Consider the following 19,235-nt stretch of genomic DNA (forward strand, 5'->3'; position numbering starts at 1 on the left):
AAACATTACCCTGCTTTTTATAAACAAAAGTCCACGTGAAATTAGAATCGGCCTCGTATAACATCGCAGCAAAAATAAATTAATTAAAATGTTTCTAAAATTAAGGTCACATGTCGTACCCCTTCCCATTAGGATTATACTGTAAAATAGCAGCTGACGCGACTTGGGGGAACGCTTCACCTGCTGATACCAAAGTGACCGCGCTCGGAGCCATCAGGATGGGCGTCGTGCCCGCGCTCACAAACCGACCACAGTGAGCGATAAATCTTTGGAATGCAAATCAACGATTACAAAAATGTCATCTGTGAATACAATGTACAGTAATGATAGGATAATAGTCCCCCTCTTTGTGTTGTACGAAACCTGTGTGGGGATGAGTGTAGTGTTCAAATTTAAATGATGTACATTTTTACAATATTTGAGCTTTAATACATTTGTGCAACTGCATCAAAACATTAAATGTGTTACTATCTATATTTATTAACTATCTGATAGACCTGTCAAAGAGTGTCAAGAGAGTGGTGTACCTGTCAAAAATGTCTATTATGTCATGACCCCACGGAAGACCTGTCGCTGTGGTCTCGATCTTCATTGTACATTAACCATGATTGGCTAACATGAAAAATTATATATATATATATATATATATATATATATATACATATAAAAATACACATACGTATATATGTATATACATATTGTTACGAATCTGCCGCTCACCCAGCGTACGAAACAGCCGCTTTAGCCAATGGCGGCAGTCTCGCCCACCGGACGGACAAATCAGTTGCGACCTTCCGGAACAACGCCAGAAAGCAGTCACGGGTGTGCTCCACACGCACACCACGGCCTAATCAACACTCTACCCGCGCGCGACAGGGTCAATCACCGAATTATCGATAGACCTAAGTACTCGCGCAGGCAGACGACCGAGAGACCGTACCTCAGTGAGGTCTGCTTGGACACGAACCGCTTAAGCGGTTCGTTCCGTTCTGGGATAACCGAGCGGTGTATTATCGTGAGATCTCGCTGGACCCAATTATTTTATTGGCTATTAAAAAGCCCGCTATTATTCCGAGAGCAAGATAGCAGTTCAATTGGGGAAAAAGGACGCGACGAACGGATTAACATTCACACAAGGACATTTATTTATAATGCACATGTCAACAGGGATGGAATGAATGAGGGAAGGGGACAAGACACGAGCAAGGTAAAAGCACTACAACCGCCTCTGATTATTATTTACAAGCACTTGCACAGTTCTACTTGCGGGACATGGTACCACAACATTCACACAACTAAAAGCAAAGAAAGACCCCATCAAAGGCAAGGGAGTCAGACTGGACCCGTAGGCCTTTATGTCCAAGGAGCCTGGTTGACCGAAGGGACTCCCAGAGGTCGCCGCAGGTTGCCTCCACCCTTGTGGTGACTTGCTTGGGCGACCCTCGATGGACCCTCTCAAGCACCTCCACCGACCGACTGCTCCACCCAGACAGAGACCTCCACCGACCGACTGCTCCACCCAGACAGAGACCTCCACCGACCGACTGCTTCACCCAGACCGAGACCTCCACCGACCGACCAACAACCAACTCCCTTCGCTTCTCGACTCGGTTCTCTCCACGCAGCTCTGCCGTCTACGCTGCGTCTAGCGCGCCCTTTTATTCCCAACGCTCCCGCCCCTCCCCTCCTGACCCGTGGGGGAAGAAGAGTCTGCTGCCCTGGCCCCAAGGGGGTGGGGCGCCATTTTTCGCCCAAAAACAGCCCCCCACCCTACATCACCTTTGACCCCTGGTTCAATCTGCCCTTCCCCCGTCCCAAAGCGCGGGAAAGCAGGAGGGAAAATCCCATGCGTGGTGTTGGAGCTCCTTCTTCTTTCTCCATGGCACAGACGGTTTCTGATGCGGAGAGGGTTGTAGCGTGGGTGTGGAGAAGATGATTGGTGGTGTGGTTGTTGTAATGGTGGCATGGTTGGCGTTGTGTGGTGGTCGTGAGGGTAGTGTGGTTGGGTGCTTGTAAAAAAGGTGGTTGGTGGTGTGGTTGGTCTCAAATAACGATAGCAAAGAATAACGGCTAACTCAAAGATCACAGCCCTGTCCACATAAATAAATCCCTTTAGACAACGGTGGGGAAATCTAACTGAAGACACACTTAGCGATATAACTGATCTTGGGGATATCCTTTATGGAGCTCTGTGAATTTCCACAGCCGTAACAATATATATATATATATATATATATATATATATATATATATATATATATATATATATATATATATATATATATATATATATATATATATATATATACACACACACATATACATACACATACTGTACTCTCCATTAGCAAAAACAAATGTGTATATGTAGAATTGATAATGTAATTGTTGAAGGACTGACTGTTCATTCCAAGTGCCTTTTTGGCACAAGGGATGTGAAGGACACCTGATTGTGAGTTTCCACGTAATGTAATTGCCTCATGTGATTATCGTTTAGCACGCACAACTAATGCACTGTTAGGTGTTTAGAGGTGACACAAGGCCTTCTGTGCAAACTCACCATGGCTTTTCCAAGACAGCAGCATGTGGATCATCCATAAAACACACTGATTACATTCGTTAACTGTAACGGCACTCGGTAGAGCGCATACCTCCACAAGGCTGAACAGTTCACATTTGGTATCCCATTGGTACGCCGGATCTACATCCAGACCTTAACCAAAATGTAATCAGGTTGTCCTTGTCACCGACGTAACTCACGCACCAAGTTTCATCCGAATACGTCCACAACTTTTTGAGCAATCGTGCTATATATATATATATATATATATATATATATATATATATATATATATATATATATATATATATATATATATATATATATATATATATATATATATATATATATATATATTCTTCTTCTTTCGGCTGCTTCCGTTAGGGGTCGCCACAGCGGATCATCCGTATGATCCGCATAGTGATTTGGCACGTTTTACGCCGGATGCCCTTCCTGATGCAACCCTGGTCGCCTCTTATGACACAGGGATATGGTACACCTATTTTAACCGGGGTGTACACCGGCCCAGTATACTGGTACTCATTTCGTCGACCTCGGAAGGATGGCAGGCCGAGTCAACCCCCTGGTGTATTAATTCAGTGGCCCAACGGGGCTTTAACTCAGGACCTTTTGGATCCCAAGCCACTGCCCTCACCACTGCGCCAACACCAGGCATATATATATATACATATATATATACATATATATATATATATATATACATATATATACATATATATATATATATATATATATATCATTTTTGGCCCTGTCCTGGTGAAGAATCACTTAAAAAATTCTTGTAGTCGGATCCAGATCCGGATGTTCACCAAAATCGAATCAGTTTGTCGTTGTCGCACACCCAACCTGTCCAGTGTCCACCAAATTTTGTCCGGATCCACCAATAACTTTTTGAGATATCCTGCTCACAGACAGACAGGGTTGAAAACATAACCTCCGTCCACCTTCAGTGGTGGAGATAACGAGCAAGGATTCCAAAATGCAAAGTCAGTGTGCGTCCGCTTTGTACAGCACTCGAAATATACTTGACCAAAACAACGAGAAAAATTTTTTTTTAATGTATATGTATATATTTGTACATTTTACTAATTTGTGCAAATTCTCACAATAAAGGTTTATTGAAGATTTCAATTGGTTAAAATAAAAAAATAAAAAAGGTAATGGCCTGAAGCTCAATCTGTTCTCATAAGTGTGTGTGTGTGTATGTGTGTATGTGTGTATGTGTGTATGTGTGTATGTGTGTATGTGTGTATGTGTGTATGTGTGTATGTGTGTATGTGTGTATGTGTATGTGTATGTGTATGTGTATGTGTATGTGTATGTGTATGTGTATGTGTATGTGTATATGTGTATGTGTATGTGTATGTGTATGTGTATGTGTATGTGTATATGTGTATGTGTATGTGTGTGTATGTGTATGTGTATGTGTATGTGTGTATGTGTGTATGTGTGTATGTGTGTATGTGTGTATGTGTGTATGTGTGTATGTGTGTATGTGTGTATGTGTGTATGTGTGTGTGTGTGTGTGTGTGTGTGTGTGTGTGTGTGTATATGTGTGTGTATATGTGTGTGTGTCAATCAGTCAGTGTGTCTCCTCCATATCACCAAAACCATGACACCTCGTGGCCAAAACCTTGCATGCATACTTAAGGGAACTCCAAAAGAGTGCATGAATTTAAACAGTGTTTGGGTAAATTTAAACACCACCTTTAGAAGATAATTAATGGCAGTGCACCATCCTGGTCAGCCCAGTATCATCTTGCAGGGGTCTTAAGTTGCCCCCTCCCCTTGCGGCCTGCTCAGAAATGCCTTGAATTGGAACAGGCCGCAACAGCTTCTGCACGATAAAGCACTCACAATTTTCTTTTTCCACTTTCCTCACCCTTATCATCAAATGCCTGATCTTCATACCTACAAATCGCCGTATACATCGCTTCGGTAGGTGCTACAGTTTTCAAATTAGGAGCTTGAGGCGATTTTATGATGACCCCACATGACGCAATGTTCTACATGGACTCTCACAGACTAATTAAAGTGTATAATCGAAATCTGTTTTCGGATTTGAGGATCGTAGCTCATGCACTTAAATAAGTTTCAAAATCTGGAGTGAAATCTGAATATTTCAAGAAATTATTGATTCTTACAACTAAGCATATTTACTTTAAGCAAGTCAGTCTCTCTCTCTCAGTCTCTCAGTCTCTCTCTCTCTCTCAGTCTCTCTCTCTCTCTCAGTCTCTCTCTCTCTCTCAGTCTCTCTCTCTCTCTCAGTCTCTCTCTCTCTCTCAGTCTCTCTCTCTCTCTCACTCTCTCTCTCTCTCTCAGTCTCTCTCTCTCTCTCTCAGTCTCTCTCTCAGTCTCTCTCAGTCTCTCTCTCAGTCTCTCTCTCTCAGTCTCTCTCTCTCTCTCTCTCTCTCTCTCTCTCTCTCTCTCTCTCTCTCTCTCTCTCTCTCTCTCTCTCTCTCTCTCTCTCTCTCTCTCTCTCTCTCTCTCTCTCTCTCTCTCTCAGTCTCTCTCTCTCTCTCTCTCAGTCTCTCTCTCTCTCTCTCAGTCTCTCTCTCTCTCTCAGTCTCTCTCTCTCTCTCCATATTTACACAAGAAAATGTGAAATTGTCAAAGCGTTGAACTTAACTTTTTCGACTGTTCGGCCAATTATATCGAGTGAAGAAAAGATCGAGGAATGTGCCCAAAGTGTAACTTCATTGAGTGCAAAGAAAATAATTAAGCAGCGGGACAAGTTCGGCTGCGGGATCCCCACGAAGGCTCCCGTGGTGCGAGCAGTGGACATGGCGATCGTGTCCAGGTTCTCCGCAGGGGGGACATCCCTGGAGTTAGCATGGCAAAATATATTAAATTAAAGATCGAATTAAAAGAACAATTAATATAACGGGAGGATTCAAATGAGTAAAGCAACGAGACACACACACACAAACACAAACACACACAAACACACACACAAACACAAACACACACACAAACACACACACACTCATTATTATGAACAACAAGTGAACTACGAGTTCAAGAGAGAATTTGAAAAATGTTTTCAGTGGTTACAAAGCAATGCTTGCTGAAAAAAAACAAAAGACTCTCTTTAGCTTATTCCAGAAGGTTGAAAGTTTCCTTCTGTATCTACCTTGTCAACCCCATGCAGCCACCCCCACACCTCATTTTCCCAAGTCTCCCCTTATTTTGTCCTTCAACCCTGCTGTCGGTATTTGCTGATCTGTTCAGTGTCCCAGCTCTTCCATGAGCCTTGACCTTGTATATACAAAAATGAGGATGACATCTTGGAGGCAGAACTACAGCCGACAATGACTGTCTGTCCCAAGAAAAGGTTATAAATATCAATGGTTTGGGAAACACTACCCCCACCTCCCCTCCAACTCAAAGTCTTCACCGATTCACCCCCGAAACCAACCCATTGGAGATTCTAAATGGCAGTCTACCTGGGTGGTGCATCCATGAAGTTGAGAGGCACGTGCGACATACAAAGGGACAGTGATATGGAGTGAGTGCACAATTCGGGCTCGAGGCCTGCCAAACACTCTGTCCGAGACAGGCTCAACTCCCCGAGGGAACCACTCAATGATAGGCTGTCTCTTCCTGGGGTGAAGGTGGAATACAAAATGGAGTCACTTTCCAATGGAATCATGTCAGCCTATGAACTGATAACGACAAAACTAGAACGGCACTCGGTAGAGCGTATACCCCCGCCAGGCTGCACAGTTTACGTTTCGTATCCCGCTTAGAGGCCAGATCTGCATCCGGACCCGAACCAAAATCCAATTGGCTTGTTCTTGTCACCTAACCAACTCATCCACAACATTTTGAAATAGCATGCTATATATATCGTTGTTTGCCTCGATCTATCAATGGTAACGAATCACATGAAAAATGAAAAAAAAAATTGGGAATTTGGGAACCAGATCATCACCAAAATCAAAACAGTTCGTCCTTGTCACGCACGCAACGTGTCCACAAAGTTTCATCCATATCCATCAACAACTTTTTGAGATATCCTGCACACAGGCAAACGGGTGAACACAGAACCTCCATCCACCGTCCGTGGCGAGGATGCAAGAAGAAGGAATCAAAGAGCAGAGGATGCAAGACCACCGACCTGTCTGCGATGGGAAAGTGACAGACCCATCGATTAAGCTTCATAACAGAGCTTCTCATGATCTTAAATGACTTGGTTTCCATGGCATCAAGGTGTGGCAGGGGGTGACAGCCCAGATGGGAGAGCAGTATTTCATCAAGCTGTGGATGAAGGCCTTGTAGGTGGATTAGAGTTCAGGTGGGCCAAGGAAAGACTTTGCATGACAGAGTGACTGGCTTTGGAGGCCAAATTAGAAATGTGGTTTGCCCAAAAAGGTCATGGCTGATCGTGAGAGCCAAGAGTTCTCCTCTGGAAGAGTGACAACCTCTTCTCGAGGATTGTTAACAAAGGAGATGGGAGGGTCTTCTGTCCGGTTCTTTCGGAAAGAGAGAGAGAGTGACATTTGTCAGGATTGGAGCACATATTCCAAGTGTTTAACTAGCTTGTGATTTTATCAAGGTCTGAAGGAGTTGAAGAGGCTGCTGCCTACCTATCTTAAGGACGAGGGGGTGTCATGACAAAGGGTGGAGTCATCAGCAAATAGATGAAGAGTATTTTTCATGTCGAGTCAGAGAGATCGTCGATGAAGATCAGGAATAGGACTCGGCTCAGAAGACGGCCTGAGAGCACAACAGCCTTAACAGGGAGAAGGAGATGAAAGGATTCAGGTGAGAGCCACATGTTGGCGATGAGAGGAGAGGAAGTCAGTAAGCCATGTGTGGAGTTAAGTCTTGGATGTTGTAGGCAGAGAGTTTGGAGAGTAAGGCAGGATGCCAGATTATCAAAAGCATGAGATACGTCCAGAGAGACTGACCTGATCTCATGTCTGATATTGAAGACCTACATCCATTGTTGGGCGAGTAGAATCAGCATGTCCAAGGTGGGGTGACCTGGTCTGAATCCAAATTGATGATCTGAAATGAGATTGCCGGAGAAAATGGAAGAATTTCATATCAACTGCGATGATGGACTCCAAGGCTTTGCTGTTGATTGGAAGTTGGTAGGTCTGCAGATGAGGGGATCAGTTTTTGCACCTTTTTAATGCAATGCAGTGATGTTGGCTGATTTCCAAGCAGATGGGAGATGACCTTGGGCAAATGATAGTGTAAAAAGAGCAGAAGTAACTTTCTCATCTTTCCATTCACATTCAGAGTAACTTTCTCGTCCTTCATCCGTCATTTCACATAACACACACGTGCGCATGATTTTGAAATTTAAGAGTAAGGAACTGACATTGAGAACATTGTGCAGATCAAGGATGGAAGCAAAGCAAGAAAACTCACCTTGTGCAGGTATCATGCCAAGCTGGGAACCACGCATGCGACTATCTTTTTTCAGGCTTCCAGCTATGATGGTAACGCAAGATAGGACCAGGACAAGGCCGATGACTATTCCAGCGACAACGAGCGGTGACATCAGGAGGCTCGTCTCTCTGGGCCTCCCGCTTGTGGAGATGCTGCCTCCGATTTCAAAAGCTCCATTGTCGAAGGAATCAAAACTGCTCCCAGCTTCATTGGCTGGTTTTATCTCCCCACTCACATTTGTGGCATCTACAAGGATGAGGAACATTGCAGTGAATGGAAGTCACAGGTATGCATTGAAATGTTATCTCATAAATTGCCATCAATCGAACCCTAACCTCCTCCTACTTCATATGCAGCACAAGGCCACGAGTAGCATCATTGGCTGAGGGCATGGCCGTACCGCTGATTCAATGCACCGATTACCAGTGAGCTGGTACTCATTTTGCCAACCTCGGAAGGATGACAGTCTGCGTCGACCCCACCTGGTGTCAATTCAATGGCTGACAGCGGCTCAAACTTAGGACCCTAAGATCCCACGCCAGCCACCCGAACCGCTAAGTCAACACCAGGCTTACACTCCAACCGATATATTGTTACATTGAAGAAGGGGGGCTCCATAGCTAGACTGTGGAAAGTGTAGTATGGTCCATGTATTTGATGTAAGTTAGATTGCCATGTAACAGGGTTCTGCTAGAGTAAGTCGTTTGTCACACGTGACGCTGAGGAGGCAGCGTATGTATTTTATAGACAAGGTGGACAAATTAATTATGTAGATGCAAAACATGTTTGTGGGCGGGGATAGCAGCTAAGGTGTGGTTTTCCCATCGCAGAGGCACACGTTACGTGTGCAAAAAGGCCAATTATGATCAGTGTGCAAAAAAAGGTGGCACAGTGGGCTGTAGAACACAGAAGAAAGGATGTACATTTATTTTTGATAGGGGCTGCCTTTTATATAGGCCATAAGAGTGAGACTCCACCCAGGAGGCAAAAGCGTCCACTGGGGAGTCCACGAGGAGAGGAACAGGAGATGCCCGGGTGTAAGAGAGGTCTGAGTCAACCAGGAGAGAACAGAGAGGCTCGTGAGGAAAGGAGCACCGAGACCTTGCTTGGAGGAGAAGCCTCATGTGGAACCGACCCAAGCTGGGATCACCCTGTGTTTTTGGAGGGTTTGGAGGAACAAGATGGAGGGCAGACCAGGAGGCCTCGCTCTAAAAAGGACAAAGGGGACCATGTGGCCTGATTGAAGGCCTACTCATCACTAGCCCTGCTCATCTCCATTTTACTCCATCTGGGCACCATTGTGACGAGCTCTCGTCATGCACATGGTCTCTAAAACAGGCTGCGTTGAGTTGAACTGCGTCCACCCTGTGCATCAGAGAAAAGGGAAGTCTCACCTGCATTATTGTCATGTGGTATAAATGTGATCTGTGGCACCTTGTGGGTTTGGATTTGAGGTTTTATTTATCACCATCGTATACAAGTTTACCTCTTCCAATTCTCCTCTTTGTGTCTTTTGACTCGCTTGGTTTGTTCCACTTATTATAGTGTCTTGTGCACCCTCTATCTTGTGCTTTTTCAATATAAAAATAAATCCTTTAAAAGGGTAAGAAAGTGTGTTTGCTGTTGATTCGGGTGACTTTGGGGAACGGTAAGTAGAGTAATATTGATCGCAGTGCCTTAAAGCCAGTTTCTGTCCATTCGTCCAGCGACGGTATTAATCGGCATGGACAAGACAATATTAAATCAGTTTTTTTCCAATTACTTTGCACTTTCACACCCATTTACCATTTCCCTCTCCTCCATTACCCATGTACCTTATCCTTCCAACTTCACTGCCCATTTATCAAATTTTACATTCCGAAAGAATGTTGATGAAAACTACCTGCGATCGTGCACACTCCTGTTGTTTAAAATCAAGGAACTCGGAGGTTTTGCGGAAAGAATTGTTGAAGATCGGAGTATCTTTACTATTATTTATCCCACATTTCTTACAATGACAAATCCTCCCTTCTGGAATTGGTAATGACCAACTTCCCTGCTCCAATTGGTTCATCTGATCATGTGCTTGTGAAAGTCGCAACATCTCTGCCTATTCTCAGAGAGCTGCCTCAATGCTGACGAGTCTGGAAGTTCACTCAGTCAGATTGGTAGGGACTGCAAGTAGCCATCTCTCTTCAGGACTGGTCTCCCATAATGTACTGCCCCTGATGTTAACTCGGGCTTGGAATTCTTCCACGGAAACCTGCTCTCTCTTATGCACAGATTCATCCCATCTCGTCTTCAATTATCCTTCCCCACTTCCCACCCACGGAACACTGAATCATTTAATGAGGCAGTTGCCTTGTACACATTGCCTTCTCTTCCTGGAAGACTATTCGGACCGAAGGCAATTTCGGTGCTTTCCAAAAAGCTCACAACAAGTCTGTGTCCACTCTCAGGAGAGCCAGAAAACAACATCTTTCCAATCTTAAGAATGAACTTTCAAACTTGTGTCCCTCCTCTAAAACCTGGTGGTGCCTTGTTCAGTCTGTCTCTGGAGTATTCCATCCCTTCCCTCTCTTCAAATAGCATCACAACCTACTCCGCTCGTGAGAAGGTCGAATGTCTTAACTCTGTGTTTGCTTCCAAATGCCTCACTCTCTGTACCCACCCTTTCCAATCATACCCAACTGCTTGCTCCTGGACAAGATTCTGGAAATCCTCGACTCTGACTGCAACTAGACAGGAGGGCATCAGCTCACACGTCATAAAATCCTGCTCTGCTGCTCTTGTACATCTTCTTTCTATTATTTTTTTTACCCCATCATTTACCCTCGGTCATCTTCCATCTGCTTGGAAATCTGCCAATATCACTGCATTACGTAAACATGGTGGAAAAACTGATCCCCTCAACCGCAGACCCACCAGCTTACTTTCAACCATCAGCAAGGTCAGCTGATTTAAAAATCATTCCTCTTCTCCAACGGCCTGATCTCAGACAATCAGTTTGGATTCAAACCAGGTCAACTCTACCTTGGACATGCTGCTCATACTCTCCCAACAATGGATGGAGACCCTCAATGTCAGACACAAATTCAGGGCCATCTCACTGGGACATATCCCGAGCTTTCAATCCAGTCTGCCATCCTGCATTGTTCTCCAAACTCGCTACCTACGGCATGCAAAGGCAACTCCACACAGACCCTGACTGCAGGGTGCACATTTCAGGGCTTCAACACAACTGTTCACCATCAAATCAGGTCATCCCTCATCTACAATCATGATCTTTTCTACTCCTGTAAACTACCCCTCCCCCTCCACACCCCCCCCCCCACCTTCCTCCGAGTTTTTTTTTTTTTTCTTCCTCCCACTTCTGTGATTGAGCGTTTGCAGTTGTATCCATCTTGTTCACTCCCTGTGTCATCCCTTTGCCATCATTCTGTCCCACATCCATTATTATCTCCACCACCAAAGGTGGACAGAGGTCATGTTTACCACTGGTTGTCTGCGTTTGTTTGTTTGTAAGCAGGATATCTCAAAAAGTTATGGATGGATTTGGACGAAATTTGGTGGACAGGTTTGGTGTGTGACAAAGGAGAAGTGATTCGATTTTGCTGAAGATCTGGATCCGGATCCAACTACTACAATTTTTTCGATGACTTCACCATTGAGAGATCAGGCCAAAAAACAATATGTAGCACGATATCTCAAAAGGTTATGGGGGAATTATGACCAAACTTGGTGGATGAGTTGGGTAGGTGTCAAGAACAAGCCAATTCGATTTTGCTTAATGTCCGAATGCAGATCCAGCCCTTCAGTTGGATATGAAATGTAAACTGTTCAGCCTGGCGGGGGTATGCGCTCCACTGAGTGCCGTTCTAGTTAACTCTGCCAACCGAAGGTCCTACAGGCCAATTAGCCGTATTCCCGTTTTAAACTCGGTAACCAAACTCTCTCATCAAAGACAGCCGTAGCGCAAAGTAAAGGTGGACACCGAAGGTGGACAGAGGTTATGCTTTCACCCCTGTCTGTCCGTTTTCATTCTGTTCCATCCTGATCTGTTGTGTTTGAGCTCCTCCACGAGCCTCGACATTGTTTACCAAAACCAAAAGCACCATGACAGTGCCATCTGACACCACAAAGACTGATCAGCAGGACTTAAGTTGGCAGGACAGCACAAGGTCTCAACCACGCTCGCTCGTGTATCGATTAGCATTGGAGGCCTTCGCCACACCCAGCTACCCGATCCATCGACATCCTCGCCACACCGTCAAGGCTCATGATTCTTGCCTGCATGCACAAGCGCACAGCTGTCATCACCAAGTCAGTGTGCTGTGAATGTGTCCTCGTACTTCCCTCACTTCTGTAGATCTTTCTTCACGTGACCACCACCATTATGGTTTCACTCACACCGATTTACCTCATCAGGTGGAATTTCTGAAGGTGCTCGAAACAGAAGGTTCTGGCCCTTTATGCAGAAACAAATGGTCCAGTTTGCTTTTCCTCAAATATTGGTCAAGCTTTGTTTTATCTGCTTCAACATTAATAACTCGTGAGATGGCTTTGCAGTGACCTGCTGTCTCATTTGCATCAAATGAGCTTCTCTCACCTTGATAAAAGGTAAAACGAGCTCATGGCCATCACATCTTCACGGTAAGAACTCAGATCTCCTGTTTTTTCCTTTTCCCAAAAGCTCTCTTTCTTTGGGCTGCCTACGGATGGTTAAAAGAAACCCACTCCACAACATGGGAATGGTGCCAAGATGGATCATCGCTCCTACAGACCAATTAGTCATATTCCCATTTTAATCTCGGTAACTAAAACTCTCTCATCAAAGACAGCAAGAGCGAAAAGTAAAGTGAGGGTTCAAGTTAAGAGACCAAAATAAATTGAGGATGAAAGATGCGTCTGTGAAAAAAAAAGAGAACCACTTACCGAAGGAGGTGTTTTCAAGAGTGGTGGAGAATGTGACAGCTGTGCACATGAAAAAGAACCAGAGTGCTGTGGGGTTTGGAGTGGAATGAGGTCAAAAAGAAAAGTACAATCAAACTTGTTAAAAGGAGATGAGCAGGGTTCAATGGGTGTTTTTTGAGGGGATGACTGAGTCTTTAAATAAAACATGATAACCATTGATGGAACAGTTTGTACAAGTATATTTTCTTACAATTGCATGCAAAATAATGGGCATTTTTGTGGCATAGTATTAAATACTCTCTTTAATGTTGCTTCCTACAATGGAAGACACCAACACTTGACTGGGATGGACAATGACAGCGAAGAACATCCTGGACATCAAAAGGTTAAACAATATATCAATACCTGAGCTGTTTTCACGGAAGTTGACAAGCATTATGTTTATATGCCTGGTGTTGGCTTAATGGTTTGGGTGGTGGGCTTGGGATTCCAGGATCCTGAGTTCAAATCCCACTTGGTTGTTGAATCGGAGCCACAGCAGGAGTGTTCATGTCAACCCCTTCCCCCACCCCACCCCCAATAAGATATTTTTCAACGAATCCTGTTACAACAGCGATGACACCTACAATACAAGACAGAAGGTCCCTTTCAGGACCAGCAATGACATTTCTGTCTCTCAACGTTGAAGGAATCTCAGCATGAATGTCATGTTCTGCGTTTGCAAGAGACACATGGTGGCCCAGATGACATTCGCCCTCGTGTTCCAGGTATGACATTGGTGAACAAAAGGCCACATGAACAGGAAATACTGGGCCTTCCTGTCTGTTCCACTGTTAATTCTGCTGAGAATAATATTGAAAGCCAAACAGTACAGTTTAATGGAGACATTTATTTCATCTCCGTCTACAAGCCGCCACTTAAAGAGTTCCTTCTTGCTCCCGGTGTGGTTGAAAACTGCCGAAACAGAATTCTGATGGGAGATTTCAACTACTATAGCAATCCATAGGGATATTGAGAAATAGACATAAATGGAGAACTCCTTGAAACATTGATGGACTTACAAGATTTGAACCTGTTCCCTGACCCTAAACTCCCGAGTTCCTTGAACAGCGGACATTAGAGACATGGTTACAACCCAGACATTGTTTTACCAGTTTCAATATAGCTCCCATGAGCACTAATGAGGTCTTGGACCCAATTCCCAGAACTCAACACAGTCCTGTTGGGGTCAAACTTCCTTCTGTTGTCCAGGCAGAAATCCCCCCCCCCCCCCCCCCCGCCGATGGAGATGCTTCAACTTCAAGAAGGTGGACTGGAAGGGCTTCTTGATAGATCTTGACAAATCCATCAAGGAATTGGAGACTACCCAAGAAAACTACAACACAACTGTGTCAAGGGTATGGAAGACATGAAGGAAAATCATACCCCAAGGATGCCATACTGAATATGTACCTGCCCTAATATCAGATTCAGCCAACATCTGTGCTTCATATAAAGAGAAGTATAAAGATGATCCTTTGCTGTTGATACCATCACTACTGAAGAAGCTCTAATAGTGGCCATTTCCTCAGAGAGGCAGTCTCTGATTGAATATGTGGACATTACACACAATAGTAAAAAGGCTTGGGTTGATCTTTGCCGGATCAATAAGCACCCAACGAAGGCGACTTCATATTCCATACTGCTAGGTCTACCGCTAACCAAGTGTCCCACCAATTCCTACTTCATGGGAAACGGGTCAGGTCAGGTATGGGAACATGCACCAGAGCAGCGCGTCGCTGCATCCACTTTCTGCCAGTACTTCAGGGACCTCCGTCTGGCTATCCCCATCTCCTTGAGATGCTGATCAACCTGCTGTAACCACAAGGCGCGTGGTCGACCCATTGGCCTCCTCCACTCACGAGGCTCTCTCGCTGAGAGAATCTGGTGAGCAGGATCAGCATCAGGAAAATGAGCCATATGTCCATCCAGCCACAGCTGACGCTGACAGGTAACAAATCTCATTTGAGTCTCTCAATTGGGATAGTAACACCCCTGACATCCAACTTGACAGCTGGTGGATCAGCCTGGTACAGCCGCTCAAAGTAACCGGCCCAGTGGGCCTTCATTTCGGACTCCTCTGTTAAGAGCCTATCACCCTCAGTAGATGATAAATGGGGTTTCTGGGACAACCATTCAGATGAATGGGAGAAAAGGGGGAAAAAAAAAATAACTTTCTGAATCAAGCCCCAAAAGTTCAAAATAGGAGACTCATTTTCTCCCCTCCTATCCCCTTCCCTCCCATACAAGCAAATGTAAAATTGAGACTATGAAAGATTGAGACTTACTGATTAAAGCACTTCTTCCCTTTCATATTTTCATTCCACTCAAAGAGCAAACCAACGAATATTTGCCCATGTTCTACTTCAGGGAATAACTTAATTTTCTTATAACATTCATTTCCATCGAGTATATTCACAAAGAATAACTTGGAACTTGGTTCTTGATTCAAGTGTATTTGTTAAGCAGAAATGAAATGATAAACTTCTCTTAGTGCTCTTATTTGACCACCTCCTGAGCCACATATCATTTTGAGATTGTAGTAAATTGTTTTTCCATTGTTCAATTGATAACCATCAAAGTTTTCAGTCCATTCAAGGATATATTTTTTTCTTCACATCCTCCAACTTATTTGTAATTAAATTTATCCACTTATTTGTTTTATCTACTTTTACCCAGGTTATTTCTTCAATAAGACTTATTTGATATTTCTCACATTCTTTATGTTTCCAATTTAAATACCAAGGCTGATTACATCTCCACTCTTTGGTTTGGTTATTGCTTGGTTCTATCATTAATAAATCAGTAAAAATACAGCAGTAGCCTGTTAAAATTCCCAACCCAATATCTTAACACTTAAACTTATAACCATAAGGGAGACTATTGATTCCATTCTCTAGAATATATCTTTTATCATCAAAAGCTCCGAATGCTTTCTTATTTATCTCTTCTGTATATAAGTGATGTTTATAATTTCTTATTGTATTCATTTTTCTGTACTCTTCCTTCTTTAAGGTTAAACAGTTGTAATAATGTTTAAAGTTTATTGTTTCCTTGATTATATTTTTCTTTATTCCCTTTAGCTTCTTATCACACCTTTCAATGTTATTATTATCAATATACGTGAAAGCATAAGACTTTGATCTCAATCCTATAAATTCACTCATGACTTTCCCACCCAATTCATCTTCAAACTTCCCAATAACCTTTTTATTCTTTGATGAAAACAACACTACACCTGACTTATAATTACTTGCATCATATATATATATATATATATATATATATATATATATATATATATATATATATATATATATATATATATTATCAATCATTTCCTCATATACATCACTTGTCTTAATTTCTAATATAAAACTATCTGTATCCATATATAACAATGACACATTATCCTTATACTTTGATTTTAGATTATTATATTAATAGTCATACATTAACTGTGGTGTATTGGCATAGAGCGTTGAGGGGGCGTGGAGGAGTTGTGATAATAGTCACGTGTCTGCAATGCAAATAGCTGTTCGTGCCCGCTAGAGGCTCGTAGTAGTGATGTACATCCGGACGCGCAATAAAGCGTGATGTGCATCACTACGATGAGCCTCGAGCGGGCGCGAACAGCTACATGCATTGCAGACACGTGACTATTATCACAACTCCTCCACGCCCCCTCAACAATCTATACCAATACACCACATTAACGACTTTGACAAGTCAAGAATTGATGTTCCGATATAAATAGGTTTATCCATTTCAATACTCTCTTTTCTCAAATGAAGAGCACAAAAGTTCTCTGAAAACACCTCCACTCACTGAAAACTTAGTCTATTAATTAACTTTGAAACCTGTTTCCAAGATGTTGCAAGTCATGTGTTTTTTTCGATTCCTAACATTTTCCATAGTCATTCCAAATACAGCATTATTCATTAATTTATAAAAGTCCTTCTCAAAATCTGTTTTTGCCTCTGTTCTCCTTTTTGTATTAAAATCAATATACTTCTTTAAATTTCAAAATCCTATCAATTTTCCACACTCTCAACCCAGCAGATAAATATTGTCTCAAGTTCCTTTGATGCAAAACATAATTTTCTTTATCATTTAATGTAGTAAGTAGTTTTTCTGGAGATTTACCTTTTATATTAAATGACTGTTGGTAATCACTTAACCATTCTTTTCTTGGACTTTCTTTATCAGGGGCATAAGGTAGGTCTTCATGTTTGTGATGAAGCTCTGGATATTTTAAATCAACCTCAAAATAATATCCAACTTCAGCTTCATCCAATTCTTTTTGAGAGGAGACAACAATATCTTGTAAAACTTTTTCGTAATGTTTTTCTTTAACCCATTTAAGTTTTCCATAAGGTAAAGATTGAGACAATGCCCACCCATACAAATTGTTAGCATCATAATACATCAGGTAAGAATTGTCCTCATTCTTATTATAATCAGGAAGATATTTGTTATTTGCTTTATCATATCTCTTGGAACATACTTGAGATATTCCTCCTCTTTTAGCCTTCTCTATCATTAAAAGCATATCTATATCACTGATTAATTCCAAATTCTGTTTTGTCATTTTTAACACAGAACTCTAAGACAAGCCCCGGGCTGTGTAATAGTGAGCGTGGTCTAATCCATAAGAATTTTTGTTATGACAGACTGTTCAAAAAGTTTCAAACACATCAGCCAATAACAATACATCAGTTTTAAGATACAAATCATGATATTCTCCAACATTCTTTATATTAAACTTCTCTCAAACCTTTTTAGCTTGCGTATAATCTCTATCGGAAATATGAGTTTTATTCAACTTGCAATAGAAACTTTCCCTTGAAGGAAGTTGTGTTTCTTTAAACTTCTCAAGTGAATCCACATAGTCATATGGATATATTCCCTTTTGTTATAAGAGATCAATCTCTTCTTGATTTGAGAAATGTGATTTAAGATTCGGTAAGTTTTTAATATTTGATGCTAAGTTAGATAATGGACATTTGCATAAACTTGTATGTGTCAAGAAATCTGATATGGGTTATGGGGGTGTATGAATTGTTTTTGTGAATGGGATGTATTTTTGATCTGTGTTAGGAATGGCAGAAATATCTACAGATGTCTTTGAAAGTTCATTTATAAATAGATGTGTGTCATAGTGAGCGTTGTTGTGAAGAAAGACAGGAATAAAGTTTGGGGGCTTGTAATTAAGATTACAATGGGAATGAGCTGGACCTCTATATTTTCGAGTAAGATGACAATGATCCCAAACTTTGACCTCTCCCTCAATTTTCTCCTCACAAATATGACATACTGTTCTTTCTAAATTCCTTTTTCTCTCCCTTTGTTAATGACATTGGTTTGTAGGTTTTAACCATTATTTCTCTTAGTCTTATTCAGTCTTTTTCCAATCGTCTTACAAACTCCTCTGAGGCATCTTCTCCTCTATAAAGTTCTAACTTGTTGTATTCATCACCAACAGATGATTTGATATAATAACAGAAACCACAAGGAGTATGTTTTTGATATTTATTTGTGTATGATTTATTTGGATTTGGAGAAACAGTATCTATCTTTTCAAGGATACTTTCAAAATCAGCATTTATCACAAACGGATGTTTTATAGATTTGTTAAAATCTTTGAATGATATGTTTGAATCTGCTTTTGGTAAATTGATTACGGTCGACTTATGATTACTACAGTATTTCGAATGTTGATTTAATCGTTCTTTTGTGTGAAAGGAGTTGAGACATTCTCTTACAAGGATACGTTTTACATTTCCTCTTATATAGTTGTGATTTAGTTAATCTTGAGAAATTTTTTATGAAAGCATAATGTGATTTTTCCTTTGAAGTAAAGTAGAGAAGGTCAATGTGTGTTTCATCATTTTTATAGTTGTTTGAAATTTTTAATATCGGAACTTTGTTTGTATCTGTTAATCCATACACATTCACAGATACATTATTCATTTTCTCAAATTTAGGAATATCTCTCAATGACATTGGAAACTTTAAATCTTTAACATTTAATGTATTCTCGTATTTCTTATAATGTTCAACCCTTTCAGGTTTCCATTTTGGAGGATGTAAGTGAGCAAGAACAGACCATAGAAAACATTTATTATTATTCTTTTAAATATTAACAACTGCTTTCTTAAGTTTTATCTCTTTTGGTAAATCAATATAAGAAGCTGCTTGAAGAGGATCTGATTTTAAGATGTGTATATCTAAAAAGATTATTTTTGTAATAGCAAATCCACTTCCTACTACAGTGTTATCAACATCTTATTCTTGTCTCTGGAGTTCATCGTAAACA

At 41.8% G+C, this 19,235-nt stretch overlaps 1 protein-coding gene across 6 annotated transcripts in view; it reads right to left on the reverse strand.

Moving 5' to 3' along the window:
- Positions 1 to 19,235, reverse strand: part of BEAN1 (brain expressed associated with NEDD4 1) — a 65,870-nt gene that overhangs the window by 1,891 nt on the left and 44,744 nt on the right. For all 6 annotated transcript variants that reach the window (XM_085889935.1, XM_085889936.1, XM_085889939.1 and 3 more), the window contains 3 exons: positions 12,899 to 12,964; positions 7,964 to 8,230; positions 6,028 to 6,184 (listed from right to left, as the gene is read on the reverse strand). In XM_085889935.1, coding sequence (XP_085746061.1) covers positions 6,028 to 6,184; positions 7,964 to 8,230; positions 12,899 to 12,964 — 490 coding nt within the window. The remainder of the gene's footprint in view (positions 1 to 6,027; positions 6,185 to 7,963; positions 8,231 to 12,898; positions 12,965 to 19,235) is intronic.

Source organism: Eptatretus burgeri, chromosome 7 (genome assembly GCF_056783735.1).
Source record: "Eptatretus burgeri isolate ZD-2024b chromosome 7, Ebu_testis_v1, whole genome shotgun sequence".
NCBI lineage: Eukaryota > Metazoa > Chordata > Myxini > Myxiniformes > Myxinidae > Eptatretus > Eptatretus burgeri.